The sequence below is a fragment of the Amphiura filiformis genome, chromosome 5 (assembly GCF_039555335.1).
Source record: "Amphiura filiformis chromosome 5, Afil_fr2py, whole genome shotgun sequence".
Classification (NCBI taxonomy): domain Eukaryota; kingdom Metazoa; phylum Echinodermata; class Ophiuroidea; order Amphilepidida; family Amphiuridae; genus Amphiura; species Amphiura filiformis.
The window spans coordinates 68,111,929-68,137,449 of NC_092632.1; the positions used below are offsets into that span (position 1 = coordinate 68,111,929).

A 25,521-nucleotide genomic window follows, 5' to 3' on the forward strand; every position below is an offset into this window, starting at 1 on the left:
TTCAGGATGACTCTTTTTTATTTATTTGGGAAACCTCCGAAAAGTGCATTGAATCGATGGAAATGGATACGCACAATATTAGCGCCCACCTCATCTTGGAGCTGGATTTCTAATCAGAATTGTGGTGTTGTTGGCTAGCCGACCTAGGCATATGAAGACATGACTGAAATAGATACGCTTTAATTAATTACTTTAACTAGGTCAGAGTGTACCGAAGACCTCATGATATGCAGGTGTAATGGAACCTACAGACTTTTTTAGTGGATGTAGAATATTCGACGGAACATATCTACATTATTTAATCTATTCCCATTCAAGTGTTTAAGTTCTAATGAATGTCTAATGATGTAAAATCAATAATATATTTCTACCAGATATTCTACGTAATATACTATCAAGTTTATTTCATCAAACATTCATTAGAACAGTACTGGGAATAGAATGCACTGGTGTGTCCAGGAGCTTTTCCTGCAGTGGGGGGGGGGCTCAGAAGGGCTTTCAGAGTTATGTGGGGGGCTCAGTGACTAAAATTGCAAAAAACGGCTGATTTTACATGATTTTTAATCAAGTGTGGGGGCTTCAGCACCCAAAGTCCTCTGGACACGCCACTGGAATGGGAATATATTAAATGATGAAGATGTGTTACATCAAATCCGGGCATTAATATTCTATGTCGGATACTTGGAGTCTGTAGTGGCCTTCAGTGGGTTTTGTCCAGTGAGTGATGTGATCAAGCAAAATGGACCGTTTGTTGAACAAAATAAATGTTATTTCATAACAGGTCACAATAAGCTGAAAAGGGCACCAAACTTAAATCTGAAGCACGGGGGCTTCAGTTTTGTTTGGGTACATGTAGGGATGGACCTGCCTCCAGGACTCAAGAAGTGGACCTAAAGTTATACCTCTCTTATTTGAAATATAAGGCCAAAAAAAAAAAGGTTCGTCTCAAAGCTTGCAGCAGCTTGTAAAAACCCACGATTTGACAAAAACAAATGCGGAAATTTTTTTTATTTCAAAAAGAAAAAATCGGCGAAATCAGACTTTTTTCTCAAAATACCATGAAAAAAAGTCGGGAATAAAAAAACAAAAAAAAAAAAGCATTTAAGCATTTGTTTTTAAATTTCTCGTGAGCTTTGAGACAAACCTTTTTTTTTTTTGCCTAATGACCCTTTTTTATACCAAATGTTGTTGTTGTTTGTTTGATCTTTCTCTTAATACATACCTTTATGTTCATTTCCTTTTTTTTTCAAAACACTTGTGAGTTCAATAAAACTTAAAAGAAAGGCCAATTATTTAGTGTGACAATTAAAAAAAAAAGTGTTAGACTATACCTTCAATGTTTGCTGCCCCCTTCTATCAATGGTGATGTGGGCAATTTCATCAGCATTAACTACTTGTTCCCCAACTCCCTTGTGTAAATTCAGATAGGCGTGCGCCAGTCACACATTACGCAACGCACAACTTTTGTAAGCACTGCGCACAACTGTGCGCACAACATTCTATATCAATACACAGTGTTATGAGTCTTATGTTTTTGCCTTATATAAGCCAAACAAACTTTAGGATGAAGATACAGTTTAGAGGATAAGAATGAGTGGGAGAAGACTAACACAAATGATGTAGGTGTGACACTCAGCAATTTTGTCTTGGAAATTGTATTTTATATAATCTGCTATTAGGAATGGTATTAGGCTATTCCATTTAAATTCCACACTACCCCTGTGAAGATTTAGCTGAAGTCTTCCACAGAGGGAGTATGAGTTTTGAATATAATAGATAATTGGGTAACTTCCATTTGAAATACTCACTCCAGTTGTGCAAGATATAGGTAATGCAATAATATACAGGGGAGTATGGGTTTCAAAATGATTAACTCTGACCAATTACATTTGAAAAACATACTCCCCTTTGGAAGATATATCCAAATTCTTCCACAGGGAGGTGTGGATTTCAATTGGAATAGCCCATTTTGTTAGCATCTGTAGAAGGATGTGTTGGTTGGTTGTAAGTTTCTTAGAATTGTTTTGACCGACTTACGTCGTATGTGTCATTGGCCCCTGAACATGGTTAACGCAAAACCTCTTATGTAACCTTTTGGCAGTTTTGTTTTAAACATATTCAGGGGCCACTATCGCATAGGTTTTTCCTGCCGAACGACACATTGTTTTATCATAGATCGTGACAATCTATGATTTTATATTCCAACAACAAACTCATATATGCAAATAATTGAATCAGACAGAATGCTTACTCAGCCTTTTCAAAAACAAAAAGGAGATTTGAGCTTCAAAATCTTGGACACTTGCTGACTTAAAGGATGATTTTGTGATCCTAGCATCCTCTTTTTATGATTTTATATTCCAATAACAAACTCATTTCTGACCTACGGTGCTAAAAATATGGGTACTCAAGAGACTACTGCTTGTTTGCTTTATGTGGGAATAATTGAATCGGACAGAATGCTTACTCAATCTGTTTTCGAAAACAAAAAGGAGATTTGAGCTTCAAAAGCTTGGACCACTTGCTGACTAAAACATGCTGAGAATTAGGCAATTTGTTTAGGTATGTTCCAATTGAAAACAGCGGGAATATACAACTGGTTGTTTCTGTTGCTGGCATGAACAAATGCAGAAATATGTGAGTGTGCAAAACAGGCAGTAGGTCTATACTGTAAAAGGGGAAATTTTCGTGGGGTTTAATTTTTGCGAATATTGGGATTGGAGCTCCAACCGCGAAAATAACATCTCACGAATATATGCAACAATGTATGAAAATAACATTCATAAATATGTTTCTCTTACTCTAAATTGCAAAAATAACTGCTCGCGAAAATATCCCCTTTTACAGTAGTGTTCAACAAAGTTATGAAGAAACTGATATGTACAATAAAACGATATTAAAAAATGCATTGTGGGATAATTTTGTAAAGTTTGGTACAGCTTAAAAGCTCTTAAAGATGTGTGACCAGATTGATAGCTTCACCCTGGGCTCACCTCTTCCCACACGTTTTCTTACAAATGGACATTTTGGCATCGGAAGAAGGCTCATATATTTCTCATAATCCTAGTGAAATTTAAGGCCTGAAACATGTTCCGTTCACTAATGTTAAAGTGATAGCCTCATCCCTAATTGTGGTATACCACACATATCATTCTATGGGCCGTTGTGCTCACGTTTTTACATCTAATATCAAAACCACTAGTGCAATTTACTTCATTATTATGTTTTGATGAATCCAAGTGTGTGAAAATATTGGATCCAACACATAATAATGATAAAATTGGATGCTTTACACCCAATATTTATTGGTCTCGCTATGAGTTATGAAATATTGGACTCGACTACCGTCGTCTCATCCAATATTTTAAAACTCATAGCTCGACCAATAAATATGGGCTCAATCGATCCAATTTTATATCAAAACGTGGGAATCAGATTATTTTGGTGCAGACGTGTAAGTCTTCCGGAAATTCCCGAATTCGGAAATGTATTAAAAAAAAAAAATTCGAAATGTAAAAAAAAAAAATTTAATTTTTAATTTTTTTTTTTTTTTACATTCGAGATTGATGATGATGATAAATCGTCATAAAAAGAGCAAAAAAAAATTTTTTTGAGGGGGGTGATACCCTGCAGCCTAATCCCCGGACAAGCCCCCGTGCACTTCCGGAAATTTGCCGAGGTGCTCGCATGTTTTTCAGGGAGTGGATCATTACCCCGGATCATTACCTCACTATACACCTCTGAATGTGGGACAAAACAAAAAAAATCTGATCACCTACCTTTAATATCAGAAGCATTTATTCAAAGCGCTGGCTTTATGTGCATATGTGTGAAACAAGTGCTCATAAAATGGGGAAATTTTTCTCTTCTCCCTCAAGTAAACATTACAAAGAAAGCGAGGGTAAATACAGGTCTGCTCTCCTCCTTGAGATCCCCCGCTGTGGATGACATTTCCTTTGAGAACATGTTGCTTGTTTTTACTTGCTGGCACTGGCGCCATCATGTTTGGTTGCATTTTCACAATAGTGTTTCCCAATAGTGTCTCTTATATTTGTTTCATTATAGACAATTTCTTATGAATTTACTTTTTTATTCACCAATAAATTTACACACCAAAGGAAACTTGTTGTGGCTTTGTTTAATTTTTCACTATACTTGGAAATGTCTTCCAAAAGTATGGTTCTTACGATCGCGCTGATGCTGCAATGCTATAAAAACTGAAATCTGAGCCAGGTTTTTACGAGCTTGGCGGTAAAAATTCGTATCGCGCGGTGGAAATTTCGGTCCGTGATGGAGTTGGATTTTGTTCAACTTTATAGCATCACGCTGCAATATCGCAGCCGTACACACTTTGGCTGCTGTAAAATCAAGGTCGGCAGAATGACCATAAAAGGAGATGCAGACCTCACATACATTTAAAACATTGCAGCATCACGCGATGAAATTAGAATGTACATTTTAATTTGAAAAACATACTCCCTCTGTGGAAGATATTTTCAAAATTGTCCACAGGGGTAGTGTGGATTTCAACTGGAATAGCCCATTAAAGCCATAATGTATGATTTCTGTCAAATTCAAATTTTCTTATTCTTTGCCATAATATTATTACTGATATATAATATTAGTAACAAATGTCAAGAAATAAATGAAGTAAAATGAAGGAAAACCACTTAGCCACTTAAAGGCCCATTCATTCGGATTTGTTCATCCGGAAGATTGCAAATATCATCAAAATTCAGATTTTGGTACCTTTGTCATTGTCATAGATGTGCTAACATAGCTTGCTAGTGGTTCAGCCGAAAGCCGTGTATTTAAGACAAAACAAGACATTTTACATAATTCTGTAATTTATATACTGTTAGTATATAAATTAGCTACATGTATTTGAATGGGGCTTCAACTTCGTCAATACTGCTGTTTTCTTTGATTTTTGTCAAATTTTTCGTTTCAAAATGACCAAATGACAATTTGAGTTATCCTTTACTTTTAAACAATTTATAAACAATTTTAATTTTTTTGCATTTTCGCTGGGATCACTGAATGGGTCTTTAAAAGTTTTCACATGGTATTTTAATACATCATTGGGCATTACAATCATACAAAAAGTAGATGTTCAAGAAAAATTGAGGGCGTCACTGTGGAGCAAATCACTTATTATGGCTGGAAGTTATCCACAAAATTTGGTCCTCACATTTAAACGGCACTGGATATAAGGCCTGCTTTTTGTATCAATCAAACTTGAGCATACTATTATTAGGTTGAACACTTTGCGTATTTGCATTGATGAACAAGCAGTTTATATATAAACCCGAAAGGCTCAAACAATCGATCAATGTAAGAAACCTTCAAAGTACAGATACACAAGTCACAGGCAGTGTTGCTATGTTTTGTCAACTCGAAAGGTGGCAATCACTGAATTGTGGTGGATCAAATTACATTTTAGTACACTGAAAGCATTTTAAATTTTTATATATTGAAGGTAGCATTTTAATTTTCTAATAAATATAGCATTTAAAGTTATCTACTGAAGACAACATTTTAAAAGTTACCTGATAAAGATAGCATTGTTAATTAAGTTATCTACTGAAGATAGCATTTTAAAGTTATCTACTGAAGATAGCATTTTGAAGATTAAATGTAGCATTTTAAGTTATCTACTGAAGATAGTATTTTAAAGGTATCTACTAAAGATAGCATGTTAAAGGTAGATATATTTTTAAGATATCATTAAAAAGTTATCTACTGAAGGTAGCATTTCAAAGTTTAGCACCTGAAGGTAGCATACTAATCACAATATTATGTCTTCTACTGAGGGTAGCATTTTAAAGATGTAGCATTTGACAGTTATCTACTGAAGATATAGCATTTTAAAAGTTATTTACTAAATATTGCATGTTAAAGGTAGATATGTTTTGAAGATAGCATTTTATAGTTATCAACTGAAGATAGAATTTTAAAGTAATCTACTGAAGATAGTTTTTTAAAAGTTATCTACTGAATATAGCATTTTAGAATTATCTATTGAAGATAGCATTTTAAAGTTATCTACTGAAGATAGCATTTCAAAGTTATCTACTGAAGATAGTATTTCAAAGTTATCTACTGGAGATAGCATTTCAAAGTTATCTACTGAAGATAGCATTTCAAAGTTATCTATTGAAGATAGCATTTCAAAGTTATCTACTGAAGATAAGATACTGGAGATAGCATTTCAAAGTTATCTACTGAAGATAGCATTTCAAAGTTATCTATTGAAGATAGCATTTCAAAGTTATCTACTTAAGATAGCATTTCAAAGTTATCGACTGAAGATAGCATTTCAAAGTTATCTAATGAAGATAGCATTTCAAAGTTATCTACTGAAGATAGCATTTCAAAGTTATCTACTGAAGATAGCATTTCAAAGTTATCTACTGAAGATAGCATTTCAAAGTTATCTACTGAAGATAGCATTTCAAAGTTATCTACTGAAGATAGCATTTCAAAGTTATCTACTGAAGATAGCATTTCAAAGTTATCTACTGAAGATAGCATTTCAAAGTTATCTACTGAAGATAGCATTTCAAAGTTATCTACTGAAGATAGCATTTCAAAGTTATCTACCGAAGGTAGCATTTTAAAGGTATCTACTGAAGATACATTTAAGTTATTTATTAAACATAAAACACATTTCACTAGATTTTGTGCAACATGTGGAGCCATTTTGAGAGAGTGTCTGTATAGACCACTTGACATCATTGTTTATCAAAAAAGGCGAGTGGCTGGTATATCGATATGCTTGAACGAACCGCTACACTGTTCACTAGCTTTCTTGTACTATATGAAATGTGGTGGGTGATTTAAAATACACGTGCCCTGAGTAAACTACGATTCGTGTGCGAACAATGGAAATTGCCATAATTTGTACGCATACTGCCGGACAATGAAGTCGGCATGTCAAGTGGTCTATAAATAAACTCATGATGTTTGTTTTTAATTTGGAAGGTACCCCACTGCCTGTAATCCCCAAGTAATGGCAACAGTTTCTCTCCCAATTGGGTAATGTCATCATGTATATGGCAACCTTACACAAATCCAATACAGCAGCAGATATTGGATCTATTATGTATGAGGGGGAATTTGCTGTTGGCCCATTCCATGTCAACTCCAGGGATGTGCACCGCAGCACCTCTTCAATTTTTTTCTTTTTCTGTGTGGTGGTAGATATTGATGAGAAAGTAAAATCCTGAAAATTTGAGCTTCATACTCCATTTCTTTTTCCCGTGGCATCAATTTGAAATTTAGGGGGGTCAGCGTAAAAAATGTGTCGCAACGCGAAAGACGACGTTTGGAGGTCCATAAATGTATAAAGGGAACCCTTTAAAACTTTGAAAAGTATGTATCCTGGGGTACTTTTTGGTGTAGAATTCAAATCTGCTATCAGAAAACTTGTAACTCCTTTACTTTAAAAGATATAGGGCCCTCAAAATGCAACTTCGTCCAACCAGGACCAACTTTGGGGGGGTCAGAACTCCAAAAGTAAAAATAATGTTAGCGTCAATTTTTTGGCCAGTCAGAGCCTTTTGGTAGGACATTACTCTTATCCAATATTGAGCATATTAGAATACATTTAGCTGAGATATTACCCATGGAAAACCACTTTTTTTACATTTTGACCCCCCTGAAAACCAATGTCAGACAATTTGCCCCACCATCAACTTCAGGTATGTTGAAGATATGTTCTTGGACAACATTTCTGAGAGATATTGGCTTTGGTTCTTGATGGCTTCAACACATTAGTAAGGTTTGCCTACTCCATAGAGTTGTACACATTTTTGATTTTGCATGTATAATGATTTCATGTACAACTCTATGGAGAAGGCAAACCTTACTAATGTGTTGTAATGTTATCTACTAAAGAGAGCATTTGAATGTTATCTACTGAAGATAGCATTTGAATGTTATCTACTGAAGATAGTAATGTTATCTACTAAAGAGAGCATTTGAATGGTATCTACTGAAGATAGCATTTGAATGTTATCTACTGAAGATAGTAATGTTATCTACTGAAGATAGCATTTGAATGTTATCTACTAAAGAGAGCATTTGAATGTTATCTACTGAAGATAGCATTTGAATGTTATCTACTGAAGATAGTAATGTTATCTACTAAAGAGAGCATTTGAATGGTATCTACTGAAGATAGCATTTGAATGTTATCTACTGAAGATAGTAATGTTATCTACTGAAGATAGCATTTGAATGTTATCTACTAAAGAGAGCATTTGAATGTTATCTACTGAAGATAGCATTTGAATGTTATCTACTGAAGATAGTAATGTTATCTACTAAAGAGAGCATTTGAATGTTATCTACTGAAGATAGCATTTGAATGTTATCTACTAAAGAGAGCATTTGAATGTTATCTACTGAAGATAACATTTGAATGTTATCTACTGAAGATAGTAATGTTATCTACTGAAGAAAGTATTTCAATGTTATCTACTAAAGAGAGCATTGGAATGTTATCTACTGAATAGAGCATTTGAAAGTTATCTACTGAATAGAGCATTTGAATGTTATCTACTGAATAGAGCATTTGAATGTTATCTACTGAAGATAGTATTTGAAAGTTATCTACTGAAGATAGTATTTGAATGCTATCTACTAAAGAGAGCATTTGAAAGTTATCTACTGAATAGAGCATTTGAATGTTATCTACTGAATAGAGCATTTGAATGTTATCTACTGAATATATTATTTGAAAGTTATCTACTGAAGATAGTATTTGAATGCTATCTACTAAAGAGAGCATTTGAATGTTATCTACTGAAGAGGGCATTTGAAAGTTATCTACTGAAGAGGGCATTTGAAAGTTATCTACTGGAGATAGTATTTGAATGTTATCTACTAAAGAGAGCATTTGAATGTTATCTACTGGAGATAGTATTTGAAAGATATCTACTGAAGATAGTATTTGAAAGTTATCTACTGAAGATAGTATATGAATGTTATCTACTAAAGATAGTATTTGAATGTTATCAACTGAAGATATTATTTGAATGTTATCTACTTAAGATAGTATTTGAAAGTTATCTACTGAAGATAGTATTTGAATGCTATCTACTAAAGAGAGCATTTGAAAATTATCTACTGAAGAGTATTTGAATGTTATCTACTGAAGATAGTATTCAAAAGTTATCTACTGGAGATTGCATTTTAAAGTTATCTACTGGAGATTGCATTTTAAAGTTATCTACTGTAATACATTCCACATTTGTTTGGTGTAAACTTTATTTTTGTACAGGTATTATTATCAATTGACGAACTCACTGACTCCACACTATATATGCAGTTACGAAGAGGTCATAAAACTGAATTCCATTGGACACAATGGCCAAAGTCCAATGCTCTTTAACCTTTTTCCAATGTTATATGGAATCTATTTTAATGATAGCATTTGAAAGTTATCTACTGAAGATAATATTTGAAATTGTTTACCTGATCATAGCATTTGTTAGTTATCTACTGAAGATAGCATTTGAAAGTTATCTCCTAAAGTGAACATCATCTTTGATGTTTGTCTTTTCTTGCTTGTGTTCATCTGATTCTTTTGTCTCTATTCTCTTCATTTTACCTTTTCAAATAGGCTTTTATAAATGAATTGAATGTTAAATCAGTTTGTCATAACATCTTGTCATTTCAGGCTTAATACGATCCCGTGTTCGAGGTGCCGACACAGCCACGGCACAAGTCTTGACATTTTTGGATAGTCATTGTGAAGCCAATGTAGGTTGGTTACACCCATTATTGAAGAGAGTTAAGGAGGTAAGTACATTGCCTTGGTTTCCATGGCAACATTCATTTTATTCAATTTTGTTTTCAACTAAGAAATGTTACTGAATTATATTCTTGGAAATACACAATTTACAAAGCTATGCTAAACAGATACTGGAACAAAATATAAAATGAAAAAAAAGAAGAAAAAAAAAAGACAGATCAAAACTTGAAAGAAGGAAAGAAAAAAGATACAGAACACATTGTAGTCCAAATTTTAAATGAACTTCGCTGTTAGAAAGAGTGAAAGTTACTAATGTGTTTTAAGAGGTTGAAGCTCATAGAAAATGGTGAATCAATCGTAATCAATAGCTACCATTAAATTGGCAATTTGAGCTCCTTAGTAACTTTATTGTTACCATGACGGGATATCACCATAGCAATATGTAAAGTATACAACAGTCTTATTAGGATGGGAAAATAGTTGGCAATCTAGATGATAGAGACTTAAGGTTGGTCTGAACCCTGGAATTATGGAAACTTTGGGCCTCATAACTTCTAAATTGTTGGTCTAAAGTATATAAAAGTATACATATTTAGAATGGCAAAGACTTGATAAGTTCATCTGTGAGGTCAAATTTGGGCCAAAATGGCACTTTTGGCCCAAAATCCCCAAAATAACGGGTTTTGGCCCACTTCTTTTTTGTGCACCGTAACAAAAAAATTCTTGGGCCAAAAGTTTTTTGAAACTAATTTTTAAAAACTAGATCAAAATATCTAGGACCCGTTTTTTCATTTTTTTGAATTTTGACCAATTTCACCAAAAATATTTGAAATTTGTGCCAAAATCGGGCTTTTTTATGATTTTTTTTAAAATCAGCATTTTTTGACCATTTTTGGTCAAATTTCTCAAAGTTAGTTGAAATTCAAAAAAATTAAAAAACGTGTCCCAGATATTTTGATCTAGTTTTTAAAAATTAGTTTCAAAAAAATTTGGGCACAAGAATTTTTTTGTTACGGTGCACAAAAAAGAAGTGGGCCAAAAACCGTTATTTTTGGGATTTTGGGCCAAAAGTGACATTTTGGCCCAAATTTGACCTCTCAGATGAACTTATCAAGTCTTTGCCATTCTAAATATGTATACTTTTATATACTTTAGACCAACAATTTAGAAGTTATGAGGTCCAAAGTTTCCATAATTCCAGGGTTCAGACCAACCTTAAGTATAGTAAGAGTTGGTATCCTTAGGGTGTGCCATTCCCAAGGAAGCTTACTCTTCACACCTTTCTACTCCTCATGTTTCACAGAAGGCACTTATAAACATGGCTGCCAATTCACAGCCAACACTCTGTCAGTCATTTATCAGAGTGTACTGTATATTTTCACGTACAGTTATTTTTGCGATTTGGAGTGAGAGACACATTTTCATGAATGTTATTTTGGCAATTATCCAGTCCTTTCCTATACTTGTTAATACATTATTGCATACATTTATTTTTGTGGTTGGAGCTCTAATCGTGAAATTCATGAAAATAATACCCTCGCGAAAATTACCACTTATACAGTATAGCCGGACATTTCTGTCAAGTTTTATTTTCGTGCTATTTGCAAGCATACACTAGGATCCACAACATGCTTATCTAGCAGGGCACAGTTCTTTAACCCCGATACATTTGTACATTCATTGAATGACCTTTGAAAATTTGGGTACAAAAACTCATACTCTGCAACTTGAGGTCAAATTTTGCATTACCTGTGTTTAATTGAGGTTATTGAACTATGCCATTGGGATGAGGCTATTGTGGTCCATAGTGATATTGAGAAGGAAACTGAAACTTCAGTATGAAATCCTGCGCTAAACATGGTTAGCCCATAACTGTGGAGAAACCTGCAAAAAAAGGATCCAAAAAGCATCCAAATGGGTCCAAACCATAGAAATTGTGAAATGTTACCGTGTGAAATAGTGTCCCACCCATAGGCCCTATAGTCAAAGTAGGCCATGTTAAGACTGCAAATATAGCCTGACAGTGAGTTGGCCATTGAATGTTTAGTTCAGTGTTGTAGGTCTCGAGACCAGGTCTCGGTCTCGAGACCATCTCGAGACCTGGTTTTGCAGTGTCTCGGTCTCGGATGTCAAGGTCTTGGTCTCGAACTCAAAAGTCTCGGTCTCGGACCTCAAAAGTCTCGGTCTCGAACGTTTTTTTGGTCGAGACCTGTCGAGACCTGAAGAAAAAGATATGATTTTCTATTGTTGTTCATTATTTTTATTCCGTACCCGTTATTTCAATGAATGTTGAAGAAATTGTTAAGAATAAAGATACAGAAATCATTTTATAAAGTTAGTTATAAATGAATCATAAGTGAGCATGTTAGTATGTGAGCTTCCAATTTCAGTTCATGATTAAACATAGGTGGGCGGATGGCGGAAGCGAGGATCCCACTAAACTTTTGCAAGGGAATATTCTCCACAAAAGCATAATAGATGAACAAATAGTTGCCCTGTGCAGTGTGCATCTTCTTTTCAGCACGAAAAACACTGTGTTTTGGGCCCAAATATGGTAAAATTGCTCAATTGCTTCACGCACTTGCACTCTACACACTAGCCTAATTTTGCCTCCACTGTAGCCAACATTTATGAAATTTTCTCAAAATTTGGAGGAAAAATTGTAAAAAGTAAGACAGATAGTGTTAAACTGAGGGTCCAAATTTCTTGAAAAGTTGGTACAATGATGGGTTCTCTTTCAAATTCTCAGCGGCACACCAGTACCCCTACCCAAACCAAACTTGAGTATCCCCCGGGATTAAACCTCGGTCTCGGTCTTGGTCTCGAACTTAGAGGTCTCGGTCTCGGAAGGGGTGGTCTTGGTCTCGGAAGGTTTGGTCTCGGTCTCGGTCTCGATCTCGATCTCGGACGGGCAGGTCTTGGTCTCGGTCTCGGACAGAGAGGTCTTGACTACAACACTGGTTTAGTTGTATCAAATTCCATGTTTTATAGCCTGAAACACTGTCTATCCTGATTAATAAGCTATTTGGGTCGGATTCAGAAACATTTGGAATTGAACAATGATGTTAGGTTTGGTATAAATGACAGAAGAGGAATTGAGATTATTTGAAGGATTTAGGTTGGTACTTGTGATTACAGATCATAATAGCATTGGCTTAGAAAGATTTTCAACATTGGGGGGGACTGAAACTTGAAAAAATATTTATCACAATTTTTTAACTTCAACTAGGATTATTGGGGGGCTGAAAAATTGTTGAGGGGATGAGCTCCCAAGCTCCCTGGTTCCTAAGCCTATAGGAATAGTAATAGTTGAGAATTGCTAGACAATTTTTATATAAGGATATAAGGAAGGGTCTTGTAATATGTAAAAAGACAAATTTGCCTCATCTCAGTTTAAATGGGTATGCCTAAAACTGTGGGTATGCCTAAAACTTTAATAGAGTCTGAGCGAAGAGCTCAGATGCATCATGTAATTTTTCTCAATTGAGATGTAGGCAAATATAATTGGTCAAATTTTATGAAAATAATACGAAACCTCATGCTACTGTTTTTATCATATTTTCACAATCTTACTTGGTGTGTTCAAAGTAGGGCATCAATTTAAGCCAGCATATTTACAGCATAGGGCAGATATTGGTGGCCTTAATTCAAAAAAAGTTTTAAAATAGCATTTAGCGGTTTGTGGATGAACTCACACTTTTGAGAAAAGCTTAACATTGATTTTATTGACCACTTCCCAACTGACCAAAAGAACTGTAGTAGCACCTGATAATAGCACCTGTACAAGAATACAGGTTACTTCAAATGTGTGTGAAATGAACTATAGATGAGTTGACCTTAATGTTTATCAACAAAAGCAAGGGACTGGTATATCGATATGCTTGAGTGAACCCCGTGCAACCACTACACTGTTCAATGGCCTTCTTGTGATGTGGCGGGAGTTTTAAAAACACAAGCCCTGAATAAAATATGATGCGCGCACATACTGCCTTGCAAAAAACAATGGAAATTGTGATGATGCGTGCGCATACTGCCAGGCATTGACGTCAGAAGTCAACTCATCTATTGTTGTAAATTTCACTTTGCACTGTTTTTGTTAACTCATGCTGGTGTTGACTGCAGACAACAACTTGAAATTTTCATTTAAAATTCAAAAATTTCAGAATTGTACATTTCCATGGCTATATTAGGAATCAGCATGAAAAATGCATTAAAATGAGTACAAACAAGCCTAGTATTGGTTCAGTGGTTCTTAGGTAGCACTTGATATGTTTAGAAAATATCTCAAAACTTTGGACTTTTTATGTTGAAGCCTACGGTAGCATGCAGAGCATTTTAATGCTCTGCTTTAAAATAAGATAATGAACTCAAAGAAGTGCACATGCATTAAACACAAGCAATAATATAAACTATCATAGGCTACTAGCATAATACTTTTATACAACTAATTCCCATACTTGCTATATGCCAATTTATGTGGGTATAGAGGGTACTCATTACCTCCAAGAACTAATGAATTTACTTTAAGCTAATTAGCCAAAATGGTTGCTTTTGGCATTTATTTTGTGTAACATAGTTTCCAAACACCTGACTGCCTGTGTACACAGTAAACTTCAGCATTTTTTCTTCTTATTCTATATCGGTGCCTTGTAGCAGAACTATTTCAGTTTTGTTATGATAATCATGAATATTTACCTTTCATGATTTATTTTAAGTTGATAAAATGGCATACAACAATTGTATTTCAAAATGTAAAACACTGTCTGGGAAAGAGGTTTGAGCACATGCAGCGGAAGCATGCACTATCATGGACCACAATGAACTCATCCCAATGGCGTAGTCCAATAACCTTAATTAAACAATCATAGTGCAAAATTTGACCTCAATTTGCAGAGTATGAGTTTTTGTACCCAAATTTCCAAAGGTCATTCAATGAATGTACAAGTGCATTGGGGTTAAAGAACTGTGCCCTGATAGAGCATGTTGTGGATCCTAGTGATGAGTATCTCTCCTCTGTGTATCCGGCCTACAGTCAGAATAGCATACATTGCATTGCCAATTTCAATCAGTGGAAATCATTTTCTTGGCTAGTTAGGGAACATTTTATACCTCTAGGTGATTTAGATCTGTACTATTTTGATCATTTGTGTGGAGTTCATTTCGTGGCCTGAATTTGTGCAAAACAATGATGTCTTTTTTGTTTGATAGATGGGATGGATGGGTGAGATTTAATAGCTAGGTATAGGATTATATTGAAATATTGATGTAGGTTTGGGTTAAGGCATTATTTGAAAATAAAGCGAAAAATTCAAAATTGTTTTCTGGTGAATACATGCATTTTAAGCTGAAACACAAGTTGATTTGCCTTAGGCCCTGCGCATTTTGTTTTTGAAGCAATTTTACTGCATTTCATTTTTATATTTGAGAAATCCTGAAAAATTATATTTTCAAGCACATAATGAATGACAACTTTTCAAAAGATTTCTTTTGAACATTTTGTTTTACAAGCAATCATAATATTATATGACATCAATGAAATTCAATCTATAGGTTTCAGGGATGTAGCTATGGCGGGTGGCAGAGCCCGGCACTAGATTTATAGCCCACCACTGATAAACAATTTAAGCTCTAGCACCCAGCACTCAAGTGTTAAAAATTGCATAATCACATAGAATTTTGCCAAATTTAGGCAATTTTCAATAAAATGGTCAATTTCATGAAAAAATCCCTCATGATACCACCCGGCACTAAAGATTCTCTAGCTGCAACCCTGATTGGTTTCTTCAAAATAACATAGATAACCAGGCGGTATAGGACACGCGACATGTGACGTTCGAGGCTGGCGAAAATACAAGGCTGACAGCCCCATTCAAAATATACGGTTAGCATTTATAAATTGAAAAACAACATACTTAGAGTGTGGTACATTGTCGTACCCCAACGGTTTTAGTGTAAGATAATTTTGCTTTGACACCACATAACAAATTTAGAATTGTTTGTGAAGATTTCATGATTATGTGTTAATCCAATGGCGATGTCAAAAATGGCGATCACATCCACCACCACCTGTAGCTAACTTTTTCTATAGGTTCAACAACATTAATTATCTATTACACAGTTTTCAATGGAAAATTGGCTGATTTCTGGTGGAATGTTCTCATATTCAGAACTGTAACAGTTAAACGCCACCAATATTGGGTGAAACTAGATGATTTAGATGACAAATGATCAAAAACTCAACATATGTTGACCTGAGACTTTTCTTGTTTTAATTCATGGAACCATAAACACCTTAAAATGGCAGTTCGTCCTCAAAGCTGAAAGTTAGGGCGAATATTTACTATAAACATATGCTGTGCAGATGAATTTTGGTAATGTTACAACGAGAATGTCATATAATGAGATAAAATATACCATTTTGAAGCATCAAAACCCAAAATGTACTTTTTTAGTTATATAAATTTTCAGTGATTTTAAAGCAATCTTTTCAGATGCCACAGAAACAAATAGTGACATTTTGTTCATCCTCACTCCCTAGTACAAACAGAGTCTGCATTCTGGTCGCTGAAAACTAGACGTGATAATAGAGTCGCTATTTAAGTGAGAGCCCTCGGGTGAAATTGACTGGCATTGATTTACCAGCAGTATGACATCGCGAGAATATGTAGGACAAAATAATGCATGTGATCATATAAAATTGATTCCGACATAAGGCCAAATGAAATGTACAATGTCTTTATATATTTTGGGGTTTTTTACAATGTAAACATAATCACTTGCAAAAATTCAAATTTTAGTCAAATACCTCAAATTGTCATGTCCTGTATGAAAAAGACAGCTGAGGAAACAATGAAATAAAGTGAAGTGATTTTCTTCAATAAATGACACATTTTATGCCATATACCGTATTGTTTGTAATAAACGCTCCCCCTCTAATAAACACCCCCCTCCCATTTTTCTGTGAATATCGTGTGAGTAAGCTTTAAAACTGGCATCAGTCAGTCAGTCTTGTCAGTGACGATCGCTAAATTGCATGGACAAAACCTATTATGATTCAAACTTCCATCCACTCCATTGCCTATTTATGGTAGAATTTCACTAGATTCTTGCTTGATGATGTACTTACGGGTGTAATTTTGATGTATTTACCACAAAAATGATATTTACCATGGGCGTCGCCATTAGTATAGCCGTAAATCCCTCTTTTCTACAGGAGCACCATCGGGAAATTTAACCTGATTTTTAAGTTTTTTTCACTGACAATTCACCTTCAATAAATGCCCCCCCCCCTTTTGGAAAAATGCAACGCCCCTGGGGCGTTTATTACAAACAATACGGTATTGGACATTTTGGATTTCATGATGTAGCGTGTTGATGGTGCACATTTATTGCACTTCCTCATATAATAGTATTGAGCTGGAAAATGTTCCTATTGTAATATCGACATATATTGAAAGGTGACAATAACGAAAGTGAGATATATAGGTGAAAATAAGAGCAAAAATACAATAAAAACAGAAGAAAATGAACAAATAAAATGTTGTTGGGCAGGAAAAACCTCCTATGTGTTTGTGGCCCCTGAACATGTTTAAAACAAAACTGCCAACCGGTTACATAGGAGGTTTTGTTTTAAACATGTTCAGGGGTCAATGACACAGGGTTTTTTTCCTGTCCAACAACAAAAAGATTTATAACTTTGCAACCAAGTATGTCAGGGATGCGGGGATTTCAACGTCAGTAAAGTGTAAGGACTGAGCAAGTTAGAAATGGTAATAACTAAATTTTAAAAATGACCCTACTTTAGTCTGAGCGGATCCATTCATGTCACATGTCAATGTTACAACAGTGTGTCAAAATGATTAATAGGAACATATAAAATGATGATACGTTGACATTTGTGATGTTTCTGTATAAAATGACTGTATGACTGAAACACCAGGCCCGTACACAGGATTTTTTTCTGGGAGGGGTGCTGATTTTGAAAAAAAGTGGACCTTTTTTCCAGGGGGGGGGGGCAAAAGTGAAAAGTGGACTTTCTTCCCAAAATTTTGACCTTTTTTGACCAAAAAAGCGTAAAAACATGAAAAAAGCGTAAAAAACAAAAAACATTTTTTGCTCGCACCCCTGCGTACGGGCCTGTAAAACACTATACATTTTGATATAAAGCACATCACAAGTTTGTTTTGACATGAGGAAGCTCCATCTGATGGATTTTAGTTGTAGGAAGTCATCTGAATAAATGCTAATTTGCCAGGAAGTTGAATGTTGTAAAGACTCATTCATTACACATTAAAGCCATAATGTGTGATTTGCTCTACAGCGATGCCCTCAATTTTTCTTGAATGTCTACTTTTTTGCATGATTGTAATGCCCAGTGGTGTACTAAAATACCATGTGAAAAACCAAACCTGAAGTGCTTTTACAGTAAGATTTAATTTGTTATATTAAATTTGGAGATCTAAAGTTTTATTCAGAGTTCACAGATCGAGTGCTTGCTAACACGTCTCGTGAATGTCAGCTCATGCATGGGCATCAATCCCTGGGGCAGGAGGCACATGACCCCCACCTTTTGGCGAAATGACCCATTTTTTGTTCTTTTCAGCCACTTTTTGACATTTCAGGCTGATTGTCCGCCCCCCACACATTTCAAGCCGAATTGGCGCTAATGAGCTCATGTGTACATGTATCATTGAATCAGTGACGTATAAATTGTAAAAAAGCTGTACGAAGCTCCATGCAATAATACATGTAATATGATCATTTAGCTAATACACGCATTGTAGAGATGCTGGAATGAAATAGTAATTTTCTTTGCTTACCTCATTTGTTTGATTTGAAATTAAAATGGGACAATGTGATCAGTGAAAACTATTTATCTGTTCTTTATGCAAATCACACATTATTGCTTAAAACAGACAGTCAGAAACATTGCATAACTTTGACACTTTCTTAAAATTTTGAAAGCATTATTTCATAAATTGTCTCAAAATTGCGATAATCGGTTGTATTCTATGACACTTGATAGGCCTCAAACTCAGGGAAGACAATTTTAAGTCACTTGACCCCACTTTTAGGATCGTGGAAACGTCAATTCACAGTGTGGGTGTGTACATACATACACAACTGACATTAAATAGTCATTGAAATTGACTAAATGCAGCCCTGCGTCCTTGCCCATGCCATCACTTGACAAAATGCTGCCCTGCTTCCTTGCCCATGCCATCACTTACAGATAAAACCAGTCATTTTTGTGGCAAATTTATTTCTTCCACAAAGATTAAAATAAAAGACTGGTGTTAATTTTAATTTATACAAAGAAAAAATAATCAGCTGTCAAAATTTGGTAAAAAGAGGCAAATTGGAACACTTTAAATTTACAGAATTATCATCTTTTGTGAAATTAAAATATGTCAAAATTGCACATGTTTTACAATCGTATCCTTTTGCAAAGGTAGTGAGTGTATCCTTGTTTGTGGGACGTAACAATGAGTGTGTTTCTACTGAGTACGCGGTTGCAGGTGAATTCAGGTTAATGCAGGCCTGCAAGGAATAGAAACAGTTCCAGTAGAAACAGATCAGATGAAGGTGAATGTGGGATGATGCGAGTGAACCTCGCCATCAACCTTCAGCCACCTTTTGAGGAGGTGAATTAGAGGTTAATAACTGTGCATCGGTTATTTGGAGGGCATTGTGAAAAATCTAAACATTTTGCCTTTGGAACCAAGGAATATCCCGATATTCTGAGGTCCAAAGCAAAATGTTTAGATTTTTTACAATGCCTGGTGCATTACTGATGCAAAGTTATTAACCTTATTCATAACCGTCACATTGATCTCTTCACAAAATTTTGCTTAAAAGTTTGTAAAAATAGATGACTTTTACATCTTCCCTTTCTAAAAATAGATCGGGCTAAAACAGGACGACCAATAACAAAAGTGCATATCACAATCTGTGCAAATTGGTAGTGCGCAATCCAAATATGTGTTGTGTTTATGATACCTTATTCTTTAAACTTTAGGTTTGGCATATGGTTTGGACCATAAATCCCATCAACCTAGGTGAAAGATACACCAAATCATGTCAATTTGTATTATATTACCAGTATTTTGTAAAGTAAATATCAGTAAATGAGGCAGGTACTAAAATTATCGCATTTGCACTTCTGAATTTAAAAAAAATGTGTAAAATAAGTAAATATTCAGGTGATAAGTTTTAGAAATATTCAGTTACATTCCCGTAGGAATGCCAAAGCAATATTTCTTATAATGGCTTTGAGATAATTGAAGCAAGAAATACAATATTGTAGGGCAAATAAAAAGTAATACACGTATCCCCTGTGCAATCTACTGGAGATCAGCAGAGAATATAGTATCAATAAGTCTGTAACTTGTGAGTGACAAAGTGTGCTAAATTTGTATCTTGAAACTTGAGACTGGAAAGCTTAAAGATAAGGCTTACAAATTTATTATTTGAATTGATACTAAGCAGGTAAGATTTCTAAAACTGTAATTTAAGGTTAGCAATTATTTTAAACTGTTGCGATTTGGTAGTTCACTGTATCTTGCGAATGGTAGTGAGCTTTGGCAAAAATTGCATTGATCATTTCATAGCTTGTGTGTAGAAGAATTCAAATATCACAGATATACTTCTGTAGGTCCTGTGGTTCTTCAGTTATGGTTTAAAGAGGGCTGAAACAACAAATTAATGTAAAACGTACATAACTCATTAACAACAATAAATTAAGCAAGTTTTCAAAGTATTTGATTTGTAGAACAAATGTTTGCAAAACATCAAAGTATTATTTTTCAATAATATATTGATTTAGATAACAAAAATCAATTTTTTTTTGGTCGCTAATTCGACCAACAAGTCTACCCTTAAAGATGAGGCTTAAAAATTTATATATTTGAACTGATATAAAGCAGGGGTCCATTTCACTAAACCTTTAACCCTTCGTAACTAACCATTTGTAAAGTTACAAACACCCAAAAGGTCCCTGTAGAGCATCCCTATTACTTACGAATGGTACCGTTCATAAGTAAGTTTAGTGAAATAGAACTTACGACTCGTCATAAGTTACTGAGTAAAGTTAATTGAAATGGACCACTGGTAAGATTTCTAAAACTGTAATTCAACTTCGAATGAAGAGATTTATACGTGTTGGGAATAGACATCAAAGGTATATTTTAAAATTGGTCAACAACACTCACTTTTTGAACCGAATATTTCAGAGAAAACATTCTTCGAATTCATCATCAGCGGCGGTGGAACGATTTTGAAAGTGGGGGGGCCAGTCAGGGTGATGTAAAAAATCGAAATAATGGCCGCTTTACACTTTCTTTAAGCATGTTAAGGGTCTAGAATAGAGATTTGATTATTTATGTTCACCCAGACATGTTACACACAGCACATTATGGGTTAAAAGTAGGGGGGCAGGCCCCCCTGGTCAAAAAAGTGGAGGGGCCACTGGAACCCCAGCCCCCCGGTTTTGCCGCCGATCGTGTAATGCTGTTTGTAGACTGATTGATGATTCTCCAGTGTTTCTAGATGTTGTTGACAATGTCCATTTTGTCCTTTGATCACCAGGACAAAAAGGACATTTTGTCAAATCAAGTACACAAAGACATTCTGCTTTTGATATTGTAAGTGAGAAAGTCTTGATTATTTGGAATTTGAAAGTCAATGGATTAAATATGCAGCATTTGTTTTGGATTCCGTCTGAGGATTAGCATAAATTTATTCAAGCAGAGGTTGTTTACGCTCAAAAGGATTCTAAATTTGCATTCAATTGAAAAGTTGATTATGCCGGGGATCATGCATTATGAATGTACTGAAAGACCAATTTAAAGATGTGTTTATTTACAATTTGAAAAGTCGTAACACAATTAGGCCAAAAAAGTGTTTGTTTGTCATCAACCGCCCTCTCGTTAGATCTAGACCGCACCAATATTTTTCAAGTTCTTTCGGATTATATTGAAATCAATTCATATGAAAATTTACCATGTTCATCATTTAAGTTGAAACTCTTTAGGGAATAGCAATATGGTAATCAGAGAGAAAGTAGCATAACAAAAAGTAAAATCCATATCAAATCAATATGTGATGATAATTCTGGTTAATATAAATATATATTAAATATATAATAGTAGCCTATCAATTGACGGTATAACTTTTTAACAACAAATTGTGGAAATTTGTTGTTTGTTTAGAAGTATCATTGAACTGTAATTTGATAAGCTCAGGGGATTGACAGAATTGAAACCCTAATCTGGTCAAATAGACAGACCTGTATTGATGATACGGTTACATATTGTCAGCCTGCTACAATAATTGCCTAAGTCATTTTTTGGCAATTTTGAGAAGAAAGTACCAAAATGATTCAAGCATACATTTAAACATATGTATTCACCAATCTTTGTACAAGAACAAATGATAATGAGACAAATTAAAGGAGGATTTCGTGATCCTAGCATCCTCTTTTTATGACATTTTTCAGTAGATATCCATGAAAAAAGCTTATTTCCAAAATTTCAGTTGATTCCGATTTTGCGTATGCGAGTTATGCATGATTATGTGTATTACACTGCTCCATAGACAATGTGTTGTAATTTCGTTCTGGTGCACCAGAACGAAATTCAAATTTAGCGATATTTTTGCTAAACGAATTAATCTGCAAGAAATATTTGGTACATAAACATTATGTAGCCAGAGGTATCCAGTGGTGTAAAAATCTCAACTTTTTTGGGAAAAGTGGGGGATGAGGCTGTGGATCACAAAATGCCCCTTTAAAGGGAATAATCAGAAGTAATTAGGGTGATTACATAACTGTTGCATGCTTGAACTCTATTTTGTACTTTGTTCTCAAAATTACAACAAATAACTTAGGCAATTATCGTAGCAGGGTGACGAATTATGCATTACATTTATATATATTGCTGGTCAAAAAAATGCCACCATATAGTATATATACTGCGCCAATAAAGTATCCTTACACTTTGAAAAATAATCACAATTTCCAAAATGAACAATATTGAGGTAAATTTGTTTTTTTAAATAGATGCACCATCTAATCCTGCATATTATGACACCACATTGAATCCAATGTGACTTCAAGAAGCAAAGTTACAAGCATTTGATTAGACGAAGGTCCAGATTTAAAAGTGACAAACTGGCCTATTCAAAACTCCACAGACTAGACATGTGGTTTGAGAGTGGTGAATGGCTAATTTATGCGTTTGCTTTAATTTAAAACAAAAGGAACGAAAGAAAACGGAAACGAAAGAACTGACAAATAAAGTGAAAGTTATGAAAAGTACAGAGAAGCAAAAACTGAAATAAAAACTGCTTTAAATAACGCTTCAATTAAGAAACTGTGTTGTCTCTTTGTTTCGCTTGTTGGAATCTTTTTGCACCTTCTATAGGCCAGTTTGTCACTTTTAAAACTGGACCTTCGCTCTATTCAATTGCTTTTAACTTTACTTCTTGAGGTCACATTGGATTCAATATGGTGTCATAATGTGCAGGATTAGATAGTGCATCTATTCAAAAAACAAATTGACCCCAATATTGTTCAGTTTTGAAATTGTGATTATTTTTCTAAGTGTAAGGATACTTTATTGGCACAGTATAGTAGGATTTTGCAGTGGCAGCATCAAATTGCGCATGCTAACCTAATCCCACCAAGCTGTATACACACGGGTAGAAAAAGTGATTTGTCCGTATGCTGGGGTCGCAATGGCATATAGGCACTGATTTGAAAATTCAATGTGGCATTACTCTCAATTGTGAAACGATCTGGTCCATGGGGGCCAAAGGCAGCAAATTTGAAACTGAGTAAAAGGGAAAAATATGGAGTAAAAAACAATAAAATACATAAGAAAATAGACATCAAAAAAGAACCAAGTATGCTAGACCTTTGGTGTTTTCAGTAAATGATAGCCTATTGTATATATAATGTAACTCAATTTTCAAAAATGCGTCCTTTGGCCCCCATGGACCAGATCGTGTCACAATTTGAGTTGAAACACACTATAGAAATCCATGTGCAAATGTGAATGTTTGTATTGCCCCAATCATATTTTATGGTGAACTTCCATCTTTTAATACTGTATTTAAACAACAAAAAGTAAAGCGATTGACCGACCCAGTAGTTGGTTGTTAAGCTGAGAGCACCCTCATTTTTAGATGCAAACTGTAAGCATAGTTTGTTTGTGCAATCTGAATTACATAACACCATACAATTTCCAATTTTATGAGAAAATAATTGAGTTTGTAACTTTTTCTCCAAAAGTTGGCTACCAACATCTGTGAAATTAAGTGTTTATAGAGCTAATTGACCAGGTAGGCCTATATATAAAGTCAAATGTGCAAATTATTGAAACTTAATTACCCACAGAGAAAAATTCAGGCATAAAGTATGATTTCCGTCCTTAGTGTACTATTATATTTATGATTTTGCTATGCTGCTTCTTTTCTGTAGGATACTCAGTTGGCTGCTAGTCCTGTAATTGACATTGTAAGCATGGATACATTTGAGTATACATCGGCTATGAATGACCTACGAGGAGGTATTGATGAACATCATACTCATATACTCTCATACTCACCTACTCTTATACTCACATACTCACTAACCTATTTATTCATAGCCTACTAACAGGTAGCTGCTAGTTTTGTAATTGCCTTAGTGAGCATAGGGTATATTGCTGATAGCGATCGATAGGCGAAAGTGATGCATTCTCGGAAGGAAAAGGTCTCAAATTTGCGATTTCGGGAGACAAATTCTATAGCTTTTGAGCTCTTTTCATTCCCAGCATGCATCACATTTGCTCATCGATCTCGATCAGCAATATATGTTATGGATACATTTGAGTATACATAATGTCATGAATGACCTATGAAGAGGCACTTTAAATACTCTGATACTCACATATACTCTCACACTCACATACTCATTAAGCTACTTGCCCATAGTTAAATAACAGGTGATTGCTAGTTCTGTAGTTGACTTCCATGAGTATACATAAGGCCATGAATGACCTTAAGGAGGAGGCACTTATTCCCATACTCGCATACTCTCACACTCACTAACCCACTTGCCCATAGTTTAACAGGCATTTTCTAGTTCTGTAGTTGACTTAGTGAGCATGGATACATTTGAGTATACATCAGCTATGAATATGCCTTTATGGAGGAGGATTCACTTGCTTCCATACTCACATACTCAGTCTCATACTCTTATACTCACTAGTCACTAACCTACATGCACATAGTTTAATAGGTGGTTGCTAGTTGAAATAGTAAGCGTGGGTACATTTGAGTATACATTTGCCATGAATGACCGCGGAGGACATATTGATGAATATCATACTCATATACTCCATGCACTAACCTATATGTATGTACTTGGCCATACATAGAGTTTAAGAGTTGGTTGCTACACGTAGTACTATTAATTGAAATAGTTAGCACTTGTTAAGTACCAAGATGACAGGCCCTCTCTGGCAATTAACTCTGGTGGGCTCATTGGCTGATTTGCAGCTAGCCATGCACACAAAGCGCACTATTTGAGGGCATCGCGATCAGCCTGGCAGACTCGGTGGCTGCACGTAGGACATCTCAATCAGAGGAACTGAGGCAGTTCTAGAAATAGTAAGCATGGATACATATGAGTGTCATCATACTGTCTATACATATTAAAATACCCAGGAAATGGGAAATGATGATCGAATCAAAATTGGGTTTCTCTGCCAATCTGCTAT

At 35.0% G+C, this 25,521-nt stretch overlaps 1 protein-coding gene across 1 annotated transcript in view; it reads left to right on the forward strand.

Moving 5' to 3' along the window:
• The window catches only part of LOC140151949 (polypeptide N-acetylgalactosaminyltransferase 16-like), a 274,100-nt gene that overhangs the window by 189,508 nt on the left and 59,071 nt on the right, over positions 1-25,521 (forward strand). The window contains 1 exon segment of the mRNA XM_072174254.1: positions 9,686-9,807. Within this exon segment, the coding sequence (XP_072030355.1) occupies positions 9,686-9,807 (122 nt within the window).